The sequence below is a fragment of the Argopecten irradians genome, chromosome 10 (genome assembly GCF_041381155.1).
Source record: "Argopecten irradians isolate NY chromosome 10, Ai_NY, whole genome shotgun sequence".
Classification (NCBI taxonomy): Eukaryota; Metazoa; Mollusca; class Bivalvia; order Pectinida; family Pectinidae; genus Argopecten; species Argopecten irradians.
In genome coordinates, this window is record NC_091143.1 from 27250540 (window position 1) to 27276620 (window position 26081).

Below are 26081 nucleotides of genomic sequence, written 5' to 3' on the forward strand. Positions count from 1 at the left end.
ATGTAAAAAAAATCTACTAGGAATAGAAATGTAATTTTTTGACAAAATTTGTAACTGGCAATTAGCTACAGATATTACATGTAATAGATTTTATTTGAAAATCTCACAAGTTCTTTGATGTATGTCCAAATGAGAATTCAACAGGACCGAAACCTGAGGAATGCATCCTTAATTGAAGAACAAAGACAAAGATCAGATTATCATAAAAAACAATAGTTTTATTGCACTGCCCTTTTGTACATGTACATCCATACAAATATGATAGCATGATCGAAAATGAAAACAGTAACATAACCTGTTTCAACATATACATTTCTACGATGATCAACATGAAGTAATTACATTATATATAAAGTTTGGTTTATTCTTTCTAAGTGTCCTATTGACAACAGGTAATTCAAGGACATACAAGGTTTTTGAGATGGAAGAAAAAGGGATTTAAAAAAAACAACCTATCGGCCTGCAGTCAAAACCTTTACAACTCATTACCAACTCAGCCAGTGCAGCCTTTTCAGAGTATGTATTTACTTAATGATTAAGGTATACTGCTTTTCAGACAAGAAAACTCTTTGTTTTATTGTGTATCGTGTCCTTTGAACAGCTTTTCAGGTCAGATTTGTCAGATTTTAGTGGTGACAACAAACTTGTGAACATAAGAAAGAGAAACCCACTAGAATCGGTCCCATGAAGGCTTTCCATTAGTGGTTAGCGGCAAATAGTAGATGGTTGGATACATGTACAGTATCCATGACAAATTTCATTGATTAATTCTACAGCAGAAGCCTAAATGCATAATATTTTTCACTTGAATCATAATAGTTTTTCTCTGATTTTGTATGGAAGAGTTTATCAAAATTACATAACAATGCATCTTAATCACAATTCAAACAATCTTGATTACATAAAATATGTGCAATAAATCTATATCACAGCTAGGCGTAATGTATTCATATTTCAACAACAATGCTTTTTAGCTTTATTTGTATACATACTAAAATTGTCTAGTTTAGCTTTATATCAAACCATAATGTATTTGATTATCTTTCATGCATGTAATTTATATTGCATATACATGTATAACATATTTGCATATTCAATATGCATTTGTAGATTGGGATCAAATACTTTGCAATTATATATATGCTGAGTTCATCATCTAGGAGTAACATTTGACACCATATGGCATGTATTTAAATAGGACGTAGAACCATCAAACCAAAGTTACATCAAATCTCTTGAGGTGCAATGCCTGAGTTTCCTCCATAGACATTAGGGAATGTTTTATTTCGTGTTTTAGCTGATATATGAAAAAGCCATCCATACAAATCCAGTCAATGATTATAATTCACCAAAAACATGTATTTGATCATTGAAGATAACAGATGATAGAACATCATTCAAATTACTGAAGATGTCAAGTTCCTTTGTGAATGCAGCTTCCAGTTAGTTTGGAATATCATCAACAGTTGTTAACATTTCTGTAAAAAGTAAGTCAAAGTTCAGTAAGGAATGCATCAACATGGGATAAGATGGGGTAAAAATCTGTTGTCATGGAAACACAAACATTGCTGTTAAGTTCACGACAGCTAAGCAGTAAGTGATACTCTGTTGGAAGGAACATCCCAAACCTCAACACTGATGATGTATCTGTGAATAAAAAGACAGCAAACTCAGCACCATGAGAGCTTTTAAATCTCAACTCTACAGTACACTCTGATGTGAAAAGTACCTCTAAATACAACAACATGTTATTTATCGCAAAGGATTTAATGAACAACAGTTGATCATTCTAATCGTTGAATTAGATATGTTTATCCTTACCAACTTGAGAAAAAACTTTTGAGTTTTCTGACTGATCAAAAAAAATCTTTTTTAAACAAATCACTTTGTAAACATTAAACGATTAGCAAGAGTCAGGACTGTTTGTTCCCAATCTGTGCCACACACAATAATGTCATACAACAGCATCAACATCTGTTTGACCATACCTTTGTCATCTATGTCCAGTATTCTATATTTCTGAAGCTTCTGTTTAGTCCTTTCTGTGAAATCTGCTAGTGACATGTGGAGAACTTTAACAGACTCTATTCCTTCATTATTTCTATAAATTAAAACAAACAAGAAATATTTCATTTATAATGGTGATAGGCTGATGTTACTGATAATGTTTTCATAACACATTTCATTTCTTTTTATATGCAGTTTCATTTTACATCCTGTAAAAGAATTACAGAAACTAGTAGTAACAATCAACATTAAATACAGACTCTTTCCACATCATAAAGAGGCATCAATTGTCATGGGGTTTAAGACATAATGAATTTTAATTATAGAATTCCTACCCATCATCATTGTTGTTTGTACACCACTGCCATACAAGGTCAAATAGGTCACTGATGCCAGACCCGGACAGATCAGACTGTAGAGGCAGCATAAAGTCCTCCAATGTCAAGGTCAATGCGTCAGTCTTACATCTGTAGGTCTGCTTTCCTTCCAGAAACTCAATCCTGATTTAAAACATATATATAATACAGACAACCAGAGCACAAACCATCTTTTATTTTAATGAAAAATTCAATAAATTTATTTACATGGATCATTTCCAAAGTTACATTTCAGCTTGATAATTTTCTTTTTTTTCATTTATTGGTCACCTTTGATGGAAATGAATAAGTAGTATCTTGAATAACTTCAAACCTTGGTAAACGTTGCATTACTATACTATACAGCAGTTAATTTTCCTTATGATGAAATATGATTTTTGTTGCAAATTTACGGGACATTGATATGAAAAAAAATTCATCTGCAAAATAATAAGTAATTAATGGTATATAGATAAATCATATGCATTCCCAAAGCCTTATAGCAAAATTTGTATTCACTGTTACAGTGCTGGCTCTTTTGTGTTTAATATGAAGCTCACAAACAGATTATGAGCTAATGTGATTATTTCCTTACATAAGTAAAACATTTTTACTCAAATTGATCACTGTAATACCTTGGGAATATTGTTAGGTAGCCACAAACTACTACACGAAGACCCTGTCACAATGAACATGGCTATTGACAGGACTGTACGACTCACAGGACTATACAACAACCTGACAAATAATCTTAGAAAGAACTTACCACACAGGACAACTACAGGGCAGTGGTTTTATAGGTAATATGGAGAATGTTACCAGGTGACAATCTGAAATCAATACAATTTTACCAAAGGATGTATAGCATATACACTGCAAGGAGTTTATTGTTCAGACCCACAATAACCAACTTATTTTTTAATTAAAATTAATTTTTTTACACAATAAACAATTATTGGTTAATATCCTTTTCTAAGACTGTCCTCAAAATGCTTTATTATTTCAAAGGGGACATAACTCTCCATTCATGGACAATGATAAATATTTAAAATGAATACTACAAAACAACATTTATTTGACCTAAAAGGATATTGGGAGAGGATTTTTACATATTTGACAAAAATCTTATCTTAACAAATTAAACAAATAAAGGGCGGCACATATGTTTCTAGTAGCAAATAACTGTTTATACATTACCTTTCTTTTCTAGTCTGGAAATGTGTTGGTCTGAAACACAATTGTAGTTTTTACATTGTAGTTCGCAGAGGTAAAAAGAATAATGTGTGTGTTTTATTTTAATATTCATAGGAACGTGGCAGGCACGTCCATTGGAACAGGAACATAGGCAGAAATTACTTGCAATTACTGTTATCCTAGCGAAATTGTAGGGTTGTACATTTATGTATCATTACTTTAAATACATAATTTATGATTCTAGTGAATTATGTATTTCTTTCAACTAAATTAAATTTTGTGAACTAAACAGGAGACTTTCTTGCACTGTCAAGTAAATTGGTATTGGATAACATGTATGTTTCGTGGGGTCTCAAATTTCTTCTTCTTTAATACCCTGGTAATAGACTTAAGTTAACATTACTTGATAAACCATAAGTACCTCTGATTTTGTCCAATGTATCATCTGTTTCTACATAGACTGTTACTGCATATACTTTCTCAAGTTGGTCTTTTGTCTACAACAGTTGATAATCATTCAGAATTTGGCATAAAAATTTGATAGGAAAAATCTTTATATTATTCTTGTTTTTACTGATGTTACCAAAACATATATAACTTCTGACATTGTCATGTATATATATATATATATATATATATATATATATGTATTGGGCATATTTCACAATGACTTATGGAGTATTTTGACAAGTCTGAAGTTAATCTGAATTATATCTAGATTATACAGATAGATACTAACCAAAGACAGGCTGTATGAGGCTGTAAGATTGGCTGAACATTTCTTTAAATTTTGTCTGTAATTCTTCATAGAATCTGTAACAAATCAAAACATTAGCTTCAAATTTTAGTCCTGACATTTTCAGTAAGCATGCACATTCTACAGTACATTATATCACGAATGCAATGGAGTTAGCCATGCACATTCTACAGTACATTTATATCACCAATGCAATGGAGTTAGTTGACTTAAACCAAATATGATTTTGAAAAAAATCTTTGCAGAATCTATAAAACACACTTTTTTTCTGAAATACAAAAACTGCACCATTAATGTTTGTTCAGAAAGTATAACAATTATGACCTTCGGGTATACCACTTACAAATTGTCTCTGATTTCTCCCCAGTCACTGCTGTTTTGTCAAGTTTAGCTGTGATGTCTTTCCTGTTTTAATAAACACAATTTGTGTATTAGTTTAAAATTGATTTTCTCTCTTAGCTAACTTGCACATAATGTGACTACCTGTTACATATGTATATCTTCTTCAAGCCACAGATAAGTCTTTGACTAACAATGCTATTGTAAAATTGAATACATACTAAAATATTCTATGATAGTTGCATAAAAAATGTTTTGGGAAAATTTTCACATTGGAATGCCATCTGTGCATTATAGATTTCTCTTGATTTTAACTTTCCATACTGTATTCGACCCCATAAGCGTCAATGTCCCTATAAGTGCCCCTCCCACTTTTGAGGCCTCAATTTCAAATGCTCAGACATAAATATAGACCAATTTTGACCAAAGCTATCAAAACTTAATAGGTTTGCAATAAATTTGTCTTATCATGAAACTTTTCATTTTTTCAATTTTATAAACGCCCTGGGTGCATATTGGGTTGAATACTACTGTATTCTATTCAACCCAATATGCACCCAGGGCGTTTATAAAATTGAAAAAATTTATAAAAATATAAACAAATTTTAGAGCATATCTCTATAATAGATAAAGCCTCATGCTCTCTATTAAATGATAATATAGTCCATCTTACCTGTCTAGTGAGAAGATCGGTTCATCTAGTACAAGTATCTGCCCTTTGTTTTTATCTAATGCACCTACAATGTCAATGATATTTTATTGTCTTCACATTGGAAAACTGACCTTCATCCTAAAGTATGTAGCATATTGTATTGTTTCATTTTTCTTCTCTTTTGAGTAAAAATTCATTTATTGTTACCTAATGTTTTGTTAAGAATAAAATGGCATACAGTGGACCTGCGATAATCCGGACAACGATAGTCCGGAAAACTTATAATCTGGCCGGAAATGTCAGGGAACGGATTTCCGTATCGTTATTTATACTCACTAGTCCGGAAATCAAATTCAAAATCCGGAACTCCATTTTGAGAAAGGAATGCAATTTTCGTTAATAAATTCCCGCAATAATCCGGACAATTTATTGTAGCCACGTGCCGAGAAAATCCAAGGCCAGCTACAGTCAATACACACTACCTTTTAACACTAGTGTGTGTTGTCATAACAACGGCTGCCAGGTCATAGCCACGGGCGTTTACCTGAACACCTTTCATACAGGTACATGCAGTCATGTAACAATTCTATTGTTTTCTATAGGAGATCAAACTTCAGTGTTGTAAATGAGATGCGCAATATTTTTAGCCACACTTTGAAACATGTAGTGTGAGCTTGGGTACAGGTATGTATTTCATTTCATTTCAACAAATACAGGTACGTATGCTGTAGATCTATACCTTACTGGATTCGCATGCAGAATATATCGCTCTGAGTTTCGGATACAATTAAGTGAGATAATAATACAATAAAATGAGATAATACTCACAAAATTAATAAGTATTTTAAATGTATGTGAATCTATTCGAATTAATCGTCTATGGTATAAGATATAAAGGCTATGGCACATGCCAATTACACGTGTGTTACATTATGCACGAAGTTAGACGTGAACTGGCACGGGCGCGTGGTTGTTACACACGTCTGTAAGTCAGAGTGCAAAGACTTGTGGAAATGGTCAATATAAACACACAATATACAAAATAACAATTATATTAGTTTTAAAATGTTCACAACTACTTCTTATCATATTTTTTATGCCAAAAACAAAAAATGCCAAAGACGATATTGATGCTTGGTTAGGCATTTTGAAACATAATTTGTCATACGATAGATCAAGAGTGGGATACGTAGCTATATGCATACATAATACAAAATTAACGATGGCTTCAGGTTTTGTATTTTGAAAAAGAAATATGTATATTTAATATTATTAACGTAATAATATATAAAAAAACACCTATAAAACATAACAAACAAAGTATTTATTATAATACACGTATATTACATAAAAGCCTATCATCGATTACAAGGTAAAGGGGAGAAACTTGAACGTGACAATTTAATTGACTAAGAACACGGAATTCTGCAGTTCAGAAAACACATAATCTGGACGGTTTAGGCTGGGAAAAAAGGTGTCCGGATTATCGAAGGTTCACTGTAATTGTTTGAAACAAGAAAATAATAATTATAAATACGGTACATTATATAACAAATGCTTTCACCCAAGGGGAGATAACTTTTCTGATGAAAAATCGTACCTGGAAGTATTGTTGATAAAGCATCATGGACACTCTGTGCACTGGACATGGTCTGCAGGAGTCCCCTTATCTAGTAATAGAATATAATTTTTTTTTAAAGTTTACAGAGTAATTCCACCTTATTGTCTATTGAATAGAATACAGTTTTCAAAAAGATTGCAAGTAATATCTCCATGTTGTCTATATATAGTAAATGTATCATGGTCTGTTGGTCAATATTGCTTTTAATGAAAGTTAAGTAAAATAGAAATGTCTGCAAGATATAATGTCCCTGTCTCCATAATAATGACAAGATAGGAGAGTACAAGTACCAGACATTGGATGTAATAGAACTGACATGTGTAACACTAAATTCCCCTCCCAATTTTTATAAAAAGCAATAATTAAACAAACCTTTTCATCGGTTGAAGAGGTGAGCAGTGCATACAGGAATAAGGATTTGTCACGCACATCCATGTCTCGGTAGAACGTCATCATGTAGAACAGTAAGTCTCCAACAGCTGGAAATCAATCAGGATATGATATTCTGTATGCTTTAATTGAATCATGCTGTTGTAATGGCATTAATAATCAGAAATAGTGAGAAAACTGTAAGGTTTTTCCTTAAATATGGGGTCACAGTAGCTAAGTGGCTAAGATATCCTAACACATTACTGTTAAATGTACCACAAGCCCTCCACTTCTGGGTTGGGAGTTTGAATCCTGTACAGAGCAGTGTACAGTTACTGACCACAGGTCAGGGTCAGTGGTTTTTATCTGGGCACTCCGGCTCCCCCATCCCTCAACATCATAAACCTGACTTATCCTTAAATGATATTGAACCACACAAACCAACCAAATTGCTTGAAATGTGCAGTTGAAATAATTTTATTACCATGCAATTAATACATTCATTATATTATATACCTATATGTAACCCTGCCTGGTATTATGTAAGTTAATTCTCCTAGAAATTAACCTCTAAGAATACAGAAGTCATCCTATTTTTTGACTTGTTCAATCAGCTGAGCTTAAACTATAAATCAAAGGTACAGAATGTGATTTCAGTGAAAACAATCCTTGAAACAGATACTTCCGAATTACATCTTTAAAGTGAACAGTCAGGCAAGGATGGCTAAAGTCGGTAAAAATGGTGTGAATGTATCCAGTATAATTTCTTATGAAATGGAAAAAATAAAATCTCTCGTCAAAATCTGTCTGCGTACGAAGAAATTAATTTAAAGTATGGGAATTCTAAAACGTCCTCCCGGCTCACTATGTCCGTGGTTACATTTCCACACAGCCTCGCTTTCAATGCTTTCAATTTTTCTTTACTTTAATGGTCAGAACTGGGAAACTAAGCAGAACTTGACTGTCGTATTAATATGTGAGAACTTTTGGAAGGCCAGTGAACGCATTTAGACTGGTTTTCTTTGCCCGACTATTCACTTTAAATCAGTTTTTGTAAGCTGGAGATGTTATATCAAATGCTGATGAGGATTTACTACTAAACATCTTTTTACTATGATCTTACCAAGGTATAAATCCTCTGTGCCATGACATATGAGTAGATTTTGAATGACAGATAAGATTCCGTTGCCAAGCAACCAGCTGCCATCATCAATCATGAGGGAATGTTTCGCTAAGTAGCTCAGAAATTTCACAGTGGACTGTAACAAATGTAAAAAAAATTAAACAATTTTAGAAGTTTGAGGAAATGTAATGTGTCTCAATAAAAATTTACATTAAACTAATATTTTAGACAGTTTGCATCCCCTGGATTTGCTTTGCTTTATGAATTGTAATGTGTCAATGTTCATTCTGTGATAGCAGGTAATTAAGATTCTGTAGAGTAAATAAAAAAGCATGAACTGTCAGTCCAACACTACCTAGAGCAATACTCCAATTTACATTATCCCGGGAAACGCCTACATTTTAAAAACATCTAGTAACTTTACGTGTGTGTGTCTACCTGGATTTTTTTACCTACCAAAAGGTCATTTGGCAAAGGACGAACAAAAAAATGAAGCTTCAATTTCGAATGAATTTCTTATATTATGGACATCCTTCTTTACAATATTTTTAGAGACAAAAATAGATTTTGGGCTTTTGTAGCATAATAAAAGATGAAACAAGTGTTCCCCTTGTCAGCAATGTGCAGTTTAACAAATCTCCGGACGGCTTAGATTTATATTTCAATTGTATTTTACATTATGGACAGACAAACGAAGTTATATAAGGAGAGCATTGCACAGTATAAAAAAATAAAATTATTGAGTCCTCTCCGTACATGAATGGTGAGCACTTAAGTTACATCTTTTATAAGATAGAATATAAGTTTTGTTAATAGCGCTCTATGTTGAATTGCTACCAGTTTCTGTTTTGTTAGATAGGATGCATGGATTTAGATATGCATCAGGTAATTTTCATATTAATTAATTCGTGAAAATAAAAAGGCACCAAAAAACCATCTGTAGAGTAAATAAAAAGCATGTCTAGTAGACGGCAAATATCACTCCATTAATTTTGTTTAAGATAATGTGAAACCTATCAGCAAAATAGCATACTACATGTAATCAGCAAAAATAGGTTCCTTGAAATCGAAACGCATAATTAACTTAATCTTATTTTTGTAAGTTGAGTTAATGCTTAGAGAGTTTTTTATAGGTGATTTTTCATTCAATTAATCAATTAACAATTGAAATTCAGATGCCGTAAGAATGTGCAATTTTACAACACACTTTTGCAGAAATTTTCATACAGTTTTTTTCATTAATGTATTATCATTTCATCACTCCAATAGTATTATCTTAGGGAGACAAGATGTCATGTATCAGAAATTACCTATAATTAAGATCTTTTTTTTTACATAGAATTACCAAGACATAAATTTCGCCACCTCCATATAAAATCAAGACCTGTAGAATTGTCAGAATAGGATATGACAAGACATGGATTACACTCTATCACATACCCTCAACTCCACTACCCTCCACTTAAACCACACCCTCCTCCCCCAACAACCACCATCACCCCATCCCATCCCCAAGTAAAAACACAAAATTCATGGTAGTGAGAATATATACAGAGGAATGTGAAAAAGCAGTCTGAAGTATCTTGCATTACTGTTTGAAAATTAGCGTTGAATTTCCCAGATTCATAATTAATAAATATACCTTGGGTTCAATTTCTGTATGCAGAGAAGCACTCTTCATGACCTGGAGGTAGAAATAGAAATAGGCAGCTGCCTGATCCTCAGGCGTCGTCACAATCTGGTGGTGTAGTAGACTTAGTATCTCTGTATACACAGGACTGGCAAACATATCATATGAGTAGATTAAGTATTTCTATACACAGGGTTGGTAAATATATAATATGAGTAGATTTAGTATTTCTGTATACAATGGGCTGGTATATACACGTATATAGATGCACAATTTAGAGGAACTCTTTCTTTTGGGGAAAATATATTAAACTTCAATGTAAGCATTCACTAAATTAAATAGAAATGAAGAATGGGATATCAAACACACATATATTTTGAAATACCTGTCTGGTGTTGTGTTTCTCAAACATTCAATGAAGTCCAAAGCATGTGGAATGAAGTAGGGAAATCCAGATATGAGGCCTCGCAGAAACCTGGAATCATGAAAATATCAACTGAGAATATAAACTGGTAATATGCTCCTGCTCAAAAGTACATACCATTTTGTTTTTATTAAATCATCCATGCTAAAGCTGTAAGAAATTTTCTGATATTAAAGTCTACCTCAAATCTTAATATTTACATTTAAGGGGAATGGGCTTTTTTGAAGATAATATGGTTCAAAATTTTCCCTTACAGGGAGCAACTGTCTTTGAGGATACAGACGGTTCTTAAAATATATTCAAGAGAGAAACAAACACTCGAATATCAATGGGAAACCAGAGTTTTGCATGTTTTCCATATCAAGAATGGGCTACTTTAACATTATAATTTTTCAATATAGATTTTTTTCTTAAAAGTATGTGTTGTACAACTGAAAAAGACATTTCTTTTATATAGACCTTAATGATTAAGTTTGCTACCCTGATTTCTGTATACTAACCGGTTGATATCCTGAGAGAAAGATTTACTACAGTGTCGCTGATACATGTGGAACAGAGCACGGAATAGAACCACAGCGACACGGTCACTTCCTGTATGCCAGACCAACTTGTGGAGGTATCCTAGACTGCCGAGTAACAATGCTGCAGCTACACCTAAAACCACAATAAAACACCAAACCACATTACAACACAAATGTTAAAGAAGTACTGAAATATTATAAGACTCCTTCTTATGTGGATATGAAGGATTGGGATATTCTACCCAAGGGTCACAAAACGTAGTAAAACTCAAGGCTTGCCGAGGGTTTTGCAACATTTTGTGATCCCGAGGGTAGAATATCCCTATCCTTCATATCCACTTATGAAAGAGTATTTTTCTTTCATATTTCGACGTTTTATTGCAATTTTATAACTATAATATCCCACCATTTTGAAATAAATTAGAAGAAAGCTAGAGGTCAATATTTCATACATGAAAAATAATGTGACATTTTCAAAAAAAAAATCCATTGTTTGCATCTTTTATAGTAAAACTAGTCAAGTCTGTGAAAAAAATGTTAAAACTTTACCGAGGAAATAGATATTCTGTTGACACTGACGTCACAAGGCTATATTGCATGGGTAGCCATGCGATACAGCCTCAGATGGCATGAGTTTATTTCCCTAGACCAGCCAGTATTACAACCGTAGGTATGAAAGAAAATACAGATATTTGGAGAGATTGCCTTGTTTTCTTGGAACTGCAATCTGTCAGTCATTTTTATTGAAAGTTCTCTTACTGAACAGAGTAGCATTGGGGTGTTACAATATTCTACAAATTATTTTACTTAGTCATAATTTTTAGTAACATTTAAAGAAAAAATAAAAACATGTTTGTTGTTTACATCTGATAAATACATCAGAAAAATTATCCTCATATCAAACTTGATAATCTAAATACATTATCAACTTACATTGTGCTTAATATCTGTTACCTATATATCAAAACAGTTCCTATCATTTAGTTTAAGGAATGTACTATTTAGTATATATGAATCAGTAATATATGTGTTTCATTTCACTTGTGCTTTTCCATTGTATTGAATATAGATTGTTATCATATGCATGTGATGTATATTTTGATGATTTATGTCAATTTTGTTTGTGTTTATATAATGAGGGCCATATGGAAGATTAGCTCCATGCTAAATATGCCACCCTCAATAAATAAAGTATTATTATTATTATTATCATTAAAAGTGACAGTAAAACTTAAATGTCTTCTCTCATACACGACAGGATGAGATGCAATAGGAAGGGGGACATGGGTAAAATTACATGTACCAACCCTACCCATGGTTTCTAGCTGTCAAATCAAAAACAAACTGCTCTATCAATTTAGGGGTAGATTAATAAATATGCATTGCACTTACCACTAGGTTCCACAGGCAGAGGAAGGAAGCACAGATTAAAAAGACAGAGCTTGGCTAGTTGGCAATCGGGTGGATCGAAGACACTAGGAAAGAAACACAGTCGGTATTTCTCTGCCATTGCTGATGGTAACAGGTAAGTACCTTCGTCACATGACTGAAACAATTTTGATTTAGAGAGAAATGAAAAACTTCTGACTAAGCTTTTTATCAAAATGATCTAAATGCAATATTTCCAAAACTTATCTTATTACAATATGGTTTTGAGTTTCAATTTTTCTTATTAAAAAATCATAACACCTTTATAACGAACATATTGCAACAAATTCATAATTTACATAGTACAATATAGTTTCCATGCTCCATCAAGGTTCCTTTAAGATGTTTGTAAATATCATATGTGTATAACAAATAATGCTAATAAATGAAGTAATTTTGTTGGTCCCCAGAGGTATTTTAAACTGCATTTTACTGCACATGTATGTTCTTAACATATCTTTGAAATACCCCCATCACATAAAGTAATATTTATTGTACAGAGAACTCCAAAAAAATTATTGCTTCCTATATGAATACTCTGGTTATTTGCATATTTTCATCTGGAAAATCTCTTATGCAAAAACCAGAATACTCTTGACTTTCATAAAACCTTTAAGATATCTCCAAAGCATGAAATAAACGATTTATTGTATTTCATATTTTGAACTTTCTGTTAATTTCTGCTAGATATTTCAGAATTGCAGCTCACATAAGCTGGTGGAATACATGGCATGTGCTACAAAATGGAGAAAACTGTTTTGTTACTTTTTCAATGTGATAAATCAATGACCACTTTCATGCTTACCAGGGAATGGTGTCTCATCCAATGACACACAAAAAGTCTGTGGGCGGGACTTAATGATGGATGATTGATAGATGTTAGGAGTCTTTGGATTAACTGTTTCTCCTCCCCTTCTGTCAACACCTCTTTCTCAAACTCTCTCTGTATCATCAGAAAATGTAAAATATCACAAACAGTGTTAAATATCTTTCTAACTGCTTGCATTTCTACGATATCAAACATGACCGTAATATATACTGATGTACAGTCAAATTAAGGAATCACTAGGACTTTTTAAAGGTACATTAGACAGTTGAAAGTATGCTTACATGTAAAACATAATATGAAAATTCATATGCAAATCAGGTGAATAGTTTTAGTTATATTTGTTTCAAACTTTACATCTCAATTTTGCATAATTATCATAGATCTTCATCATTTTCTAATCTTTATGCCTCATAAAAACATCAGATAATTGTATTAACTGTTACTCTTTAAGACTAGTACCTGTAGATATAGAACAAGATGTAATGTAGAAATATCCATTGTGGCCATATGATGCAGCATCAAAGGCTTGAAAATCTGAAAGAAAAATTTTCAGTTTTATTTTATTGTATACAGTATTTTATTTCGTGGAACGGCATACATATTGATGTTCATAGAATAAGTTTTCAAATGGTTGTATGCTTAAAGTTGTATTTCTTGTAATTTTCACTGAAACGATATGTCGTTTTAACATTTGATATTGGAACATGGACATGTATCTTGATGATTTAGCTTCCCAAAACCATTTGTCAGCCTGTAAGAGAGCCGAAATCTAGGGATCATATATTCCTGGTTTTGAATAAAACGCCTTCAATCACCACTATGTTCAGTACCTTCGGGTTTTGTCGGAATTCCGAATCGTATCACGTGACTGACGTCCACACGTCCTGCACGTGGTGATCCAAGTAACTAGCGTAAGCGCACATGTGTTTGTTTACGTTTTCCTTCTGGGTAATATGAGCAAATCGTGCTGGTATATGTCCACAGAGCGAGCATTTGAAACATCTAATTCACACATTGCCGTAATTCAATATTGTGTTTATCAAATATTGTTATGTGCGAGCATTATTTTCTTTGTAGATCCAGTCTGCTACAGAGGTCGACCACATGTTTTGTTTACGAAAAATTGTTGACATTTCTCTTGGTTTCACAACCCTCGTGTTACTTCGAGATTGTCGCAACAATGTTCGGAAGAGTTCGGAATGATTCGGCCTCTTTCGAGCGTATTTTTCACGTGTACACGTTAAAAAGATTTTTTACTTTTATAATTCAAAATACTTCCAGTACTGCAACTTTATAAAAAGTGGTAAAAGTAGAAAGTTTAAAACTCAGACAAACGGAGAAAAATATGTATAACACTTAAACAGTTTCACTATGACAAAAAGAGCGAAAGTGATAGACCATACAACTTTAAGGAGAAAACATTTTGATGAAACTGCATATTTGCAGGGAAGAGAAGTTATAACTATAGTTTATAAGATGTAACACTTACAAGCTTTTACAATATTACAATTCCACACATAAGAGGACAAGTTTTAACAATGTGTATATACTAAGGCAGTCACTGGCAGCAGTCACAGAACATCCCGTGGTATTTTCATAATATTCCACACTTGGAGAAGAGAAGATTTGTAAATATCAATTGGTGTAAATATCTATTGTATCATGTACCATAGTTCTTTGTTAAATCATATTTACCATAGCAGACATCTCAGGTAAGTGATGGATGAAGTTCACCAATGACAGGACCACATGCCACAGTCCACTTGGCGTCAGTAATGCCACATTTTCCATCACCATGGATACCATTTGCCGCATCTCTTGAGGTTCAGAGGAAAACTGGCGATCAAGTCGCTAATAAAAGTTGAAAAAGAAATAATGTTGATATTCTGTATCACAGTTAGTCTATAGTTTAAAAGCATCACATTGCATGTGTTACAATACTCTTAGCATCCATAATTATTACAGTTACTAATTGCAGTTATTCATTAAGCAAATTAGAATTGTTTGTACTAGCAGTAAAACACGTTAACAACAAATTCATGATTATTTTTAAGATGTATGTTATATGTTATTGTACATGTAAGTATTTACATTCGCCCTCAGAGGTTCGTATTAACCTTGTTTTATGTTATTGTATATGTACATGTAAGTAGAGTGTATTTTCATTCGCCCTCAGAGGTTTGTATTAACCTTGTTTTATGTTATTGACTTTAATCTAGTCCTCAACCTGGATAATGGTACATTCAATTATAACATACAAACAACCCTAGAGCTACGTTACAGAATAATTAAACTGATAGAAGACTATAATTATTGATATTTAGTAACCTCCATCATTACACAAAAAAGATTACATGGCGAAGGAAAACAATAAATAGGCTAGAATAGACTTTTTTCTTATTGATATCTTTTAATCAATTCAGAAAAAGAAAATATACACTCTAAGTTACAGAAGTGGATCATTTTATATCTCTAGATTTAAAAACTTAAATTTTGTTTCAAAGGGTAAAGGTCTTTGGAAATTTAAACTACAGTTCTTCTTTATGACAAGAATATATTAAAAAATAAAAAATACTATTGCTAGAGTTAAACAACAATATGCTTCAACAATTAATAACAACACATCAATGATATATTAGATAAGATTTATTAGACATTAATGATCAATTGTTTTTCTTTTAATGGAAATTAGAGGGTGCTACAATAAAATATTCTTCACACCTTAAAAAGAAAAAGCAAGAAAGAAAAACAACTTCGACAGATATTGAAAATATTGATGGGGGAAACTAAATGGTTACGAAGATTACGCTAACTAAAAAAAAATGAACTTGAAAAATTTAAAAATGAGTGGGGAAAGGATAAGATGCACAACCTGATTAGACGAGGCGGACAAAACCTAAACAAGATACTTTTGTAATTCTAGTAATCACATACATTGCATAATAAAACTATAAACAGAATAGAAAGAGATAATGGAAGAAATCATCATATGTACAGGAAAGCATTTCTATGCAGAGGTGCGAAAACTTTTTACATAATCTATACCAAGACCGTTCTGACTCTCTCCAACAAATGTAAATTTGATGATACTTCTTCAAGGATGTAATATTGATAGACTTTAGACCACAAAGTAAACAGCTTGATGGAAATTAACAGAAACAAGAACTTTTTATTTGTCACTTAAAAAATGAAAAACTTCAAATTACTGGAGCTGATCGCTTCACTGTGAATTTTTTAAATTTTTTTGGTAGGACATTAACGCATTTTTTAGTTCGATCTTTAAGACATATGGATCTGAAATTGGACAGATGTCGATTACACAGCGCACAGGTATCATTACATGCATCCCAAATAGGTGATAAACCACTAGACAATATTTAAATAATTGGGACGTTGTAACTTTATTGAATGTTAAATAAAACTAGCCTAGTCATGCATAGCAAACAGACTAAAAACAACATCTGGACACAATTGTTCAAAAAACACAAACAGGTTTTATTTAAAGGTAGATATATTGGAGAAAAAACTAGATAATTTATGACTTGATACAGAAGTTATAAGTATTTGTGAGAAAAACGCATTTTATAGATTTCGAAAAAGACTTTTGACCGGTATCTTGGAATTTTCTCTGAAAAAGTCATGGATTTTTTAAACTATTGGTGATATGTTTAAAAATGGGTACTAGACATTTCGTAAAAACACATTTTCTGCCATAACTCAAAATTGTATTTCTACCAAAACCTTTTAGTATTGGCCGAGGCTGCGCCAAGGCGGACCCCATATCACCATATTTATTTTCCTAGTCGCAGAAAATATAGTATTATGATTAAAAATAACAAAAACATAAAGCGGTATAGGTATTGGAGAGGAAAAACCATAAACTTTCGCAGGTTCGGCTGCGACACATCTCTCATCTTAGATGGATCAGAGAAATCATTTAATGAATCATTGAAGGTTTTAGACACTTTTGGGACAAAATCATTCAGGCTGAAATAAATAATGATAAAACAAATGTCATATGGATTGGAAGTATGAAATTTCCAGTATGATGTTCTACCACCATAGATGGAAATAGTGTGGGGGAAAACAAAATTCACCTTATTAGGTGGACTTTTCTATAAATGTAGATGAAATTAGTAATAGAATTTGATAAAGGCATTAATTCAGATAGATAAAAATATTGTGCAATGTCAAAAAGGGTGCTCACACCCATAGGAAGTAATTGTAGTAATAAAATCCATTTTATTACCTAAATTAAATCACCTATTTATGGCTTATTCCTAACCCAAATTATAAGATAGAATCAATTACGCTGAATATAAACTTCTTACACTTTGTTTAGGCACATCATCAATTGATCGAATAAAAACGGGCATAATTGTTTAAAATTAGTGGAGGGGCGTGTAATATGGATTGGACTCCAGAAATTATAATAAGTTTAAAATCAACTTGGTACGAAGATAATAGTGGCTGAAGAAAAAAGAATGGATAAGCTATATTTGAAACAGAACATTTTAAAATTTCAAAGTTTATCGATATGGGATCAGATTTTTGGAAAAAAAGTTAAAAACTAATAATAATTTTGGGAAAATGTTTTCCAAGCATGGTCAAACATATCTGCTTCTGACTTCATCACCACCACTTGAAGGCAATTTATAAAATCTCCTGTATGGTTTATCCCCTTCTAAAAAGGATTAATGTATCCTTTGTCAATAAAGAATGGTACGATGTAAGTATAAAATTTATATCAGTCTTTATGGATTCCAAATCAAATGTTTTTGAATTTTGAAAGTTCAAACAAAAATTTAATTTTAGAAATCTTCCAATTTTTGTTCTATGTGGAATTTGCGAATCAATCAAAACTGGCGCTATGGATTGAACCCAAAATAACCGTAAGGGAAAAAATTTTGTAAGACTTTTATCCAAATCATATGTATTTTCATTCATGTACAATTCACTTCTAAAAGAGCTGAATTGAAGTGGACTTTCGTGAAAAATTTAAACCTTGTTTTATGGTTCCAATGACAAACATTAGAATTATTGAGTATGTAATGTAACTGTAAAGTCAACATCAAGTGTATTTTAAAAGGATTTGGCGATGCTTATAGAGTGATACAATTAAAATATATAAAACTATTCAATTAAATTTAAACTTCTACATTCGCCCTCAGAGGTTTGTATTAACCTTGTTTTATGTTATTGTATATGTAAGTAAGTACAGTGTATTTTCATTTCGCCCTCAGAGGTTCGTATTAACCTTGTTTTATGTTATTGTATATGTATATGTAAGTACAGTGTATTTTCATTCGCCCTCAGAGGTTTGTATTAACCTTGTTTTATGTTATTGTATATGTATATGTAAGTACAGTGTATTTTCATTCGCCCTCAGAGGTTTGTATTAACCTTGTTTTATGTTATTGTATATGTACATGTAGTAAGTACAGTGTATTTTCATTCGCCCTCAGAGGTTCATAACAGTGTTTTATGGTATATATATAATTTGGCATTTTTAACAGCAATTAATCAGCATTGTGCAATCAAATCCCTTTAAATATATAGAAGAATGCGTATGGATATGCTAGAATTTCAGATGACTTAACAATGAACAAATGTTCATATTATAATGTCTTCACTTACATTTCCATTAGCACCATTGGGAGAGTCGTTACCAGTCAAACTGTAAATAAAATCATTCATCTCCTTTTGTAAGCATATGAAATACAAACTGCACATTTATACTATACCAAACACATTTATTCTAGCTATCAAAATATATTTTCTTATGTGAAATTCATCATATTTAGATCATTAATGCATTCATCAAAACTGCACAACTATATCAAAAGGTAATCGCATTCAGATTGTGTGTTTTAAAATAGTAAATAGGTAATCGCATTCAGATTGTGTGTTTTAAAATAGTAAATAGGTAATCGCATTCAGATTGTGTGTTTTAAAATAGTAAATTTATATGATGCAGATTCCGCATTCCCACAAAAAAAATTCCATTGTTTTTAAAAAACAAACATATAATCTCTTCATGATTTTGTGAAAAAATTTTTGTTGTTCTCTTTGGGCTAAATTGGTGTGTGTTTAACAAAAATTATTTTAAGCAGTTTATTTGAATATTTAGATACCTCACAACCTGATTTGAGAAGGATTAAAATGATTAGTTTAATTTGATTGGAATTTTCTATGAATGGATGATCGATAAAAATCAGAGAGGTCAAAGAAAAATCTAGTAATCAATGTATGGCATCTAATTATATATATAATCCAAGAGTCATTGAAACACCAAGATGATGAGCTAGGAATGGAATGTCTTTACATCACATCATCATCCTATAAACAAAGGATCTAAATCACTGATATTATTAATGCACCAACCATATTGCATGCTCAATCACTTTGACGACCAAGAGGAGATAATCCTGGTATATATCTGATCTTTCCATTTTCATAATCCTTCGAAATGTTTCCCTTTCTTTTATCAGACAACCCTTCAATAAAAAGAAATGTTTCAATTTTAACATGGTTAGGATTTGAATTTACATACCTTAAAGCAGTTGATAACTTGATTAGCCACAAGCAGCATAACCTTGAAGACCTTAATTGGTCTCTGAATTACACCAGTAGGTATACGTTTTCAACTGGCCTCTTACCCCTACAATGTACTTTAAAGATACAAGACTATTTTCTAAACTATAGGTGGGATATAAAATAACTAAGATGTCCCTTGTTATATTACCCAAAAGTAACACTTTCTTTTCTAGCCTGTCATAGAACTTCGTGAATGAACTACTGCGAACCAACTTTCTTTCACAGATATTAAGATTTGCGACTTCCATTTCAAAACAAGTTTGCAAAGATTAATATTTGCTGATTTAAAAATTGAATAGAAATTCCTTTCAAAGTATATATATATATGGTGTAAATATTAATTCCTGGAGATAAACTTTTGCAAATTTACTCCGATTGTGAAATTCGCAAATGGGGCTAATTCACGTATCACGTGATACCTGATAACTTCACTTCAGCAGGAAATTTACAAAGATTTATGTTCCATCAGCACTGGAGATACTAGTCCCTCACAAATGTTATCAAGTATCACATGGTATTAGACGAGTCATATTTGATATATAATTTTGTAATATACTCTTAAAGTTACAATGAAGTAATATGTGCCGTAACTGGGCGATAATTTTGACATGCTATTTTTTCATCATTAATTTATCAAAAACCATAAGGTTTGATGAATAAAGCTGTAAAAACCATTCAAATGGCTTCAGATGACTTATAAACGTTAGTTATAACACGGAAATTTTGTACTAAAAAAATGTTGTTTTTATGCCTTAAATATGTTTTAATGAAAACATACCTGCAGAAGTCACTTTACAATTACTAAAAACATTGTAAAAATGTGTAATGAAATTGTAGACCACAATTTGGCTTCATGGTCTCACCGTATGTACTCATTTCATTTCACTATTGATGTAAACAAATGATTTTTGGCAGTACTGCCAAAAATCATTTTCAGCTCTTATTTGTACATGTGAAATTAAAACCAATGCATTGAAAGCACTGTAATTTTCAAAAAGTTGGTAATTTTTGGTGATGAATAGCATATTAAAAGCTCATCTTGATTCGTGAGTATGAAAAATACGGCACATATACTTTTAATGATAAAGACAATAAAGTAATACCTACCGGCATCCAATCTTCAAACTGTATAAGGCATTCACATGCACATGCCCGGAGCCTCTTTGTCTCCGACACATTGCTTGGTGATGAGGCAACATTAACAATAGCTTCACAGGACTGTTTGAAGATGTCACCATCCTAAAATTCACAAAAGGTAAAGCTATAACACTGAAGTCATATAAAGCCCCATTACTTTGTAGTGATCTTTAATTCTTAATAGGGTCATAATATTTAACATTCTTTAATGATTACTTGGCTGGTATAGACCAACATCAATTTACAAAGAAAATCAAATTTTCAATTTTCTCTTCTTTTTTTTTTCCAATTGTGATTCAGTGGATTTCTTTTAATGTCATGTTCCATTTGTCGGGTAAAAATGTGATATTAAGAGGAATGTTGCATCAACAAAGCATTTTTTGTCATTTTCATGCATCAAAACAGGTGACGTCACCATGATAATTCATGAAAAGTGACATATTAAATGAAGGTTGTTTTTTAATAAGAAAAATGTCTATCATCCCCCCAAAAGAGAGAAAAAATTGGTGCATTAAGAAAATGTGATATTAAGTAGAAAATGACATTATCCAATGTGACATTAAGAGGGTTAATATACTGTATTAATATCATCCCTACCAATTGGTCATACTGGACAAGCAGTGTGGTGATTGTCATGAGAAGCTGTTCCAAAAACAAGGATTGGCTATCCATTTTGGTGTTGTACTGGTGAAATACATCCAGCAAAGAAGCAATGATCTGGTCAACACTAAAAAAACATAATTGTCTATCTAAAGTAATATTGAAATCACCAGATCTTAAATATATGTACATATATCCAAATTACTTCAGAAAATTAAGTCTTGAACAGTATATGCTTAAAAAATCTATAAAATATATGGGTCAAATCATTTTGGCAGCTAGTCAAAGAATAAAATTATCAACTGTTGATTTTTTCATGGGGATTAGTGCCACATCATATAGCTATTATTGCAACTCATCCTTGATACTCCACGGGTTACTATCACTAACGTTATATCCACCCCTTGACTACCTCATAGTAAAACTAGAGGCAGTTCAGGAGAAAACAACTGACCAAGGAATCACAGGCCTGCAGAGACTTCCTTTGAAGATTACAGAAGAGAGCAACACCCAACATCAAAGCCACTCATGTCAACCAGTGTATTGTTATACAATATTCTTTTGATGTATATCAAAGGACTAAATTACCTGAGTCTAATCTGTTGCCTTTAGTTTTGCTATGAAATAGTCCAGAGGTGGACATAATGTCAGTATTATTATAGTAACCCCTGGAGTATTGCAGATGAACCATTGATCAGTAAGACTAAAGTCAATGATAAATTTAATATTAATGCACACCTGCTTGACTGCACTCCTCCATAGCCACCATAGCTCTCAAGTAAAACAAGAAGTTCTACCTTTGATGATATATCTAGCGAGTCTTCATACAATACCTGAGGATAGACAGTGATGTCAAAAGTGAATACATTTAGAAATAATATCACAAAACCAGAGTTGCATGTATGGTTAATATATCCAATAGTTATTACTTATGGGGCTCCACTTCTGCTATATCCACCTACAAAATGTACATATATGGTAGGTTTTTTTTAAGTTAACTAATTTCCCTCTGTCACTGACGTCATTTTGGTGTATTATTATGGACGACGTCATGGATAGTGAGAAGTTTTAAAATAAAGATATGATAGCAAGATGGTGACTTGATCAGTAGACTGTGATTCATTTCCCAGACGAAAGCTATGTAGCCAAAAATTTGGAACAGAGACTGTTTGTATTATGTATATTGTAAATTTTGTTCCCTTTGGAACACTTATGAGAAGTTATATAAACTTAATAAAGTAGAGAATTATTTTTTTTTTACAATTACTTTTTTGTGATATGTCAATGACTATCATGCATGTATGTGGGACTTCCTCTAGCATGGTGCTTGTTCTGCTATGTGATAAGAAAGAGATAATTTATTTTCATTTTTGAGTTTGACAGCAGAATAATCTGTACTGACTCACTGTAATTAAATGTGTGTTTTTGCTGACCGACCTTTACAGTAAATTTGTAACCGTTTATGAATTCATGAATTGTATGTATAAGTTGACTATAACGAGGCATTTTAGTTATTAAATCCAAATCTAGCAATTTTCTTGCTGAACTAGTTCTAAAATATGCAGACGACAGAAGTCTTTTAGGAAATTGATAAGTTTGCCACAAATAGGAAACAAATAAATTATTGTTACTTTAAGGAGATCAATGACGATGTATTCTTCCCCAAAAAGTTTTTCAATGTTTCCTGTAGCGATGTTGGCTCTAATTGTCAGCAATCGTCTCTCCCACTCCCCACTCATCTTTCCAATATTACTCTTTTGCGTTAGGAGGCTAAAATAGTTTGGTTTATCTAAATTTAAAACCAGAAAAGTTCCGGATTTCCCCCATGTCCCGTGGTTACCTCCCTTGATGACGATTGGGATGCTGATCTTATTTTCCTTGTGACAAAAAAAAACTATAATATAATGATTGCTTTATTAGAAGAATTTTTATATATTGTATAGATGTATCTAGACTAGTCCGAAAATACTTTATATCATAACATAATGTTTTGGCAATATACAAAATGACAAGTGACTTAGGCCGTTTTCGATTATGCGGTTTGACTGGTTGGACCTAGTTGTTCGTTTATTAATTAAAGACGGACCTGGTGATTTTATATTGTTTACAGACGAGCCTTGACAAAGCCCTCACAGACCTGCATAAAAAACGCAGGTCCGTCAGGATTTATACATGAGATAATGACTTTAACAAACGGTCGAACCGGTTGTTCCAAATAAACGAAAACGGTCCTATTCTAAGTAATTTCAATGAAATTTTAAACAAATCTTCTAAAGGCCAATAAAAATTGTGAATTATATGGTCCGCCCCCCCGGGGGCTGTGGGAGGGGCCAAAAGGGGTAAAATTGACTAAAATTAAAAAAAAAAAAATCTTCTCCACTCACAGATATGTTGGAATCAAATACTCTTCATAGATAGGAAGGTCTTGTCTAAGGTCCTTTACAAAAAATTGTGAATTAGGCCTATATGACTCTGGGATATCTTAAATTGTTTCCCATTGGGGCGTGCGTTAGTTTACTATAGTTTAAGGGAAAACACATTTTTTTGAGCATTATTTGGTCATTTGTAATAGGAAATGAGTCAAATTGTCAGAACTATCAGTGTGAGATGGCCATTGAATCCTATAAACAAATTTTCCATGACTGACCCCCAAGGTCAAAAGGGGCCAATTAGGCTAAAACTTCTTCTGGGGAGGGGGTCAAGTTTACTATAGTCTATATACGAAAAACACATTTATGAACATTATCTGCTCAATTTTCATAGAAAAAGAGTCAAACTTGATCAGAATATTATAAGCCTGAGATATACATGCAGTATTTTAACATCCATATCAGTCCTCGCTGACCCCTTGGGGGACCAGAGGGGCGGGGCCAAACAGGGTCAAAATAGATTAAAAAGTCATATTTATACAATCTCTGACCGACTTCAAGGCCCAGTATATTAGTGTTTAGATATATCTTTGTTTCATTCTAGATAAACGAACTCAGGTGACCATGGGCCTCTTGGGTTTTTTTTTTGGTTTTTTTGTTTTAACATACTGTACATTCCAATGATTTAGGTCCTTGGTAGTAACAGTTGTGATATCACATTCTTCAAATATTCTAAAAAAAATAATAATGGGATTTATAAGGATACATGTTCATATACACATGAAACTAATATATCAATATATGTACAGTAGAGATAAAGCAATGTTATTCTGTTAGGCCTATATGCGAAAATACCAACTTTTAATTTTAATGTTGACGTTATTATGGGATTACTGTGTGTATTTTTACTTGTGATAAAACATCATATCAATATTCCTTTTATTAATCATAATCTGCTGTCGTAGATTGGTAATATATGATCATGTGTCTAACGTGCACAACAGTGTATTATTTTCACAATATTTACCAACATTAACGTACAGTACAGTAATTATTGGATATGTCTTGAATAGCCTAGCGTTTTGATGCATGTTTGAATCTGTTTGACCGAATTTGACAAAACCCACATGCTCTAGTGACCTGAAATAATGTCTGGTCTTTAACTCTTTTATTCTAGTCTCTCAGCATGTACACGCTTGTCGCTTTCGGAGTTATTTCCCCTTACATATCATTAACATTCGTAATCTTTCGGAGGATTGACCGGAAATAGGGGTATTTTCAGCAAATTTCTACTATATGTGAATTGTTCAAGATCTATACTTTTGGCATGTTATAAAATAGAAATTTTCTCTGAAACTTAGCATAGCGATCTCAATCAATTCTACCACATTCGTGCATGTGAAAGGGAATTCCTTCATTACGTCATCTCCGGAAAATTTATATATGGCGGCGCGAATTCTAGGTATAATCACGTGACCCGATGCCATTGTGAGAGCAGACCTAGGTAATGAATGTGGCCGAGTATATTTGCTGTATTTCGTTGTGTTGAAATCCAAGATATAATTTATTTTGATTATTTGTCAAAGATAAGTTAACAGTGAATTTAAATATATGTAACATTAATGGAAATTCTTCGTCGTTAGGCTCCAATATCCATAGGAAATTGATGAGGAAATCCAGCATGGCGTCACATGGTGCCGAACGAGGTGTTTTGTTACGCAGCAAATCATTGAAATATAGCAAATAGAGTCGTATTTAAAGTTTTTGTAATACTGAAGTGATTTTATTTGGATATTGTTTCAATAACTTTCATATTTTTGTTGTTTATTAAGCTTTTGTTGTCTGATCTTATTTCGTTCCTTGTTGACATGAATGTTGCTCACCCCAAAAATATTGGACCTTAGCGGACATGGTTCTGATGCATCGATCTTCATACAAATTTCATAGACGTGTCTGAAGAATGTCTGAAATTTCATACGCATATTTCCTAAATGCATCATGTGATATAGGCCTAGAGAAGAAATCTAAAGATATTTCGTGTTACTGTACATGTTACCGACATGACCAATGTTCTGGCTTGGTTTACATGCGACTCATTACTAACAACTGTAAACTGAAGTTACCTAGT

General features: G+C 32.4%; 2 protein-coding genes across 6 annotated transcripts in view; one reads left to right on the forward strand and one right to left on the reverse strand.

The window, feature by feature from the left end:
• Window positions 1-197: 197 nt before the first annotated feature.
• On the reverse strand, window positions 198-23370 carry LOC138333530 (AP-5 complex subunit beta-1-like). The gene is made up of 25 exons (XM_069281971.1): window positions 23216-23370; window positions 22323-22417; window positions 21582-21711; window positions 20955-21086; window positions 19635-19747; window positions 18888-18927; window positions 14946-15101; window positions 13710-13784; window positions 13227-13364; window positions 12386-12539; window positions 10973-11126; window positions 10434-10523; window positions 10061-10196; window positions 8419-8554; window positions 7299-7405; window positions 6906-6975; window positions 5327-5390; window positions 4658-4719; window positions 4297-4370; window positions 3979-4054; window positions 3561-3590; window positions 3130-3193; window positions 2343-2507; window positions 1989-2101; window positions 198-1647 (listed from the first exon to the last, which is right to left on the reverse strand). The coding sequence occupies exons 1-25, from the start codon at window positions 23321-23323 to the stop codon at window positions 1493-1495; spliced, it is 2637 nt and encodes an 878-aa protein (XP_069138072.1). The 5' UTR covers window positions 23324-23370; the 3' UTR covers window positions 198-1492.
• A 1949-nt stretch (window positions 23371-25319) lies between these two features.
• Window positions 25320-26081, forward strand: part of LOC138333531 (ubiquitin-associated protein 2-like) — a 31120-nt gene continuing 30358 nt past the window's right edge. For all 5 annotated transcript variants that reach the window (XM_069281972.1, XM_069281973.1, XM_069281974.1 and 2 more), the window contains exon 1: window positions 25320-25457. The gene's annotated coding sequence lies outside the window, so the exon portion shown is untranslated. The remainder of the gene's footprint in view (window positions 25458-26081) is intronic.

Bases quoted from the DNA above. Each gene is read 5' to 3' on its own strand.
- LOC138333530 (XM_069281971.1), bottom strand. From the start codon at position 23,323: ATGAGTGGGGAGTGGGAGAGACGATTGCTGACAATTAGAGCCAACATC. The intron at 21,712-22,322 runs GTGTGCATTAAT...ATGTTTTTTTAG, and splicing joins GGAGGAGTGCAGTCAAGCAG to TGTTGACCAGATCATTGCTT. The intron at 4,720-5,326 runs GTAAGATGGACT...TTATTAAAACAG, and splicing joins CCGATCTTCTCACTAGACAG to GAAAGACATCACAGCTAAAC.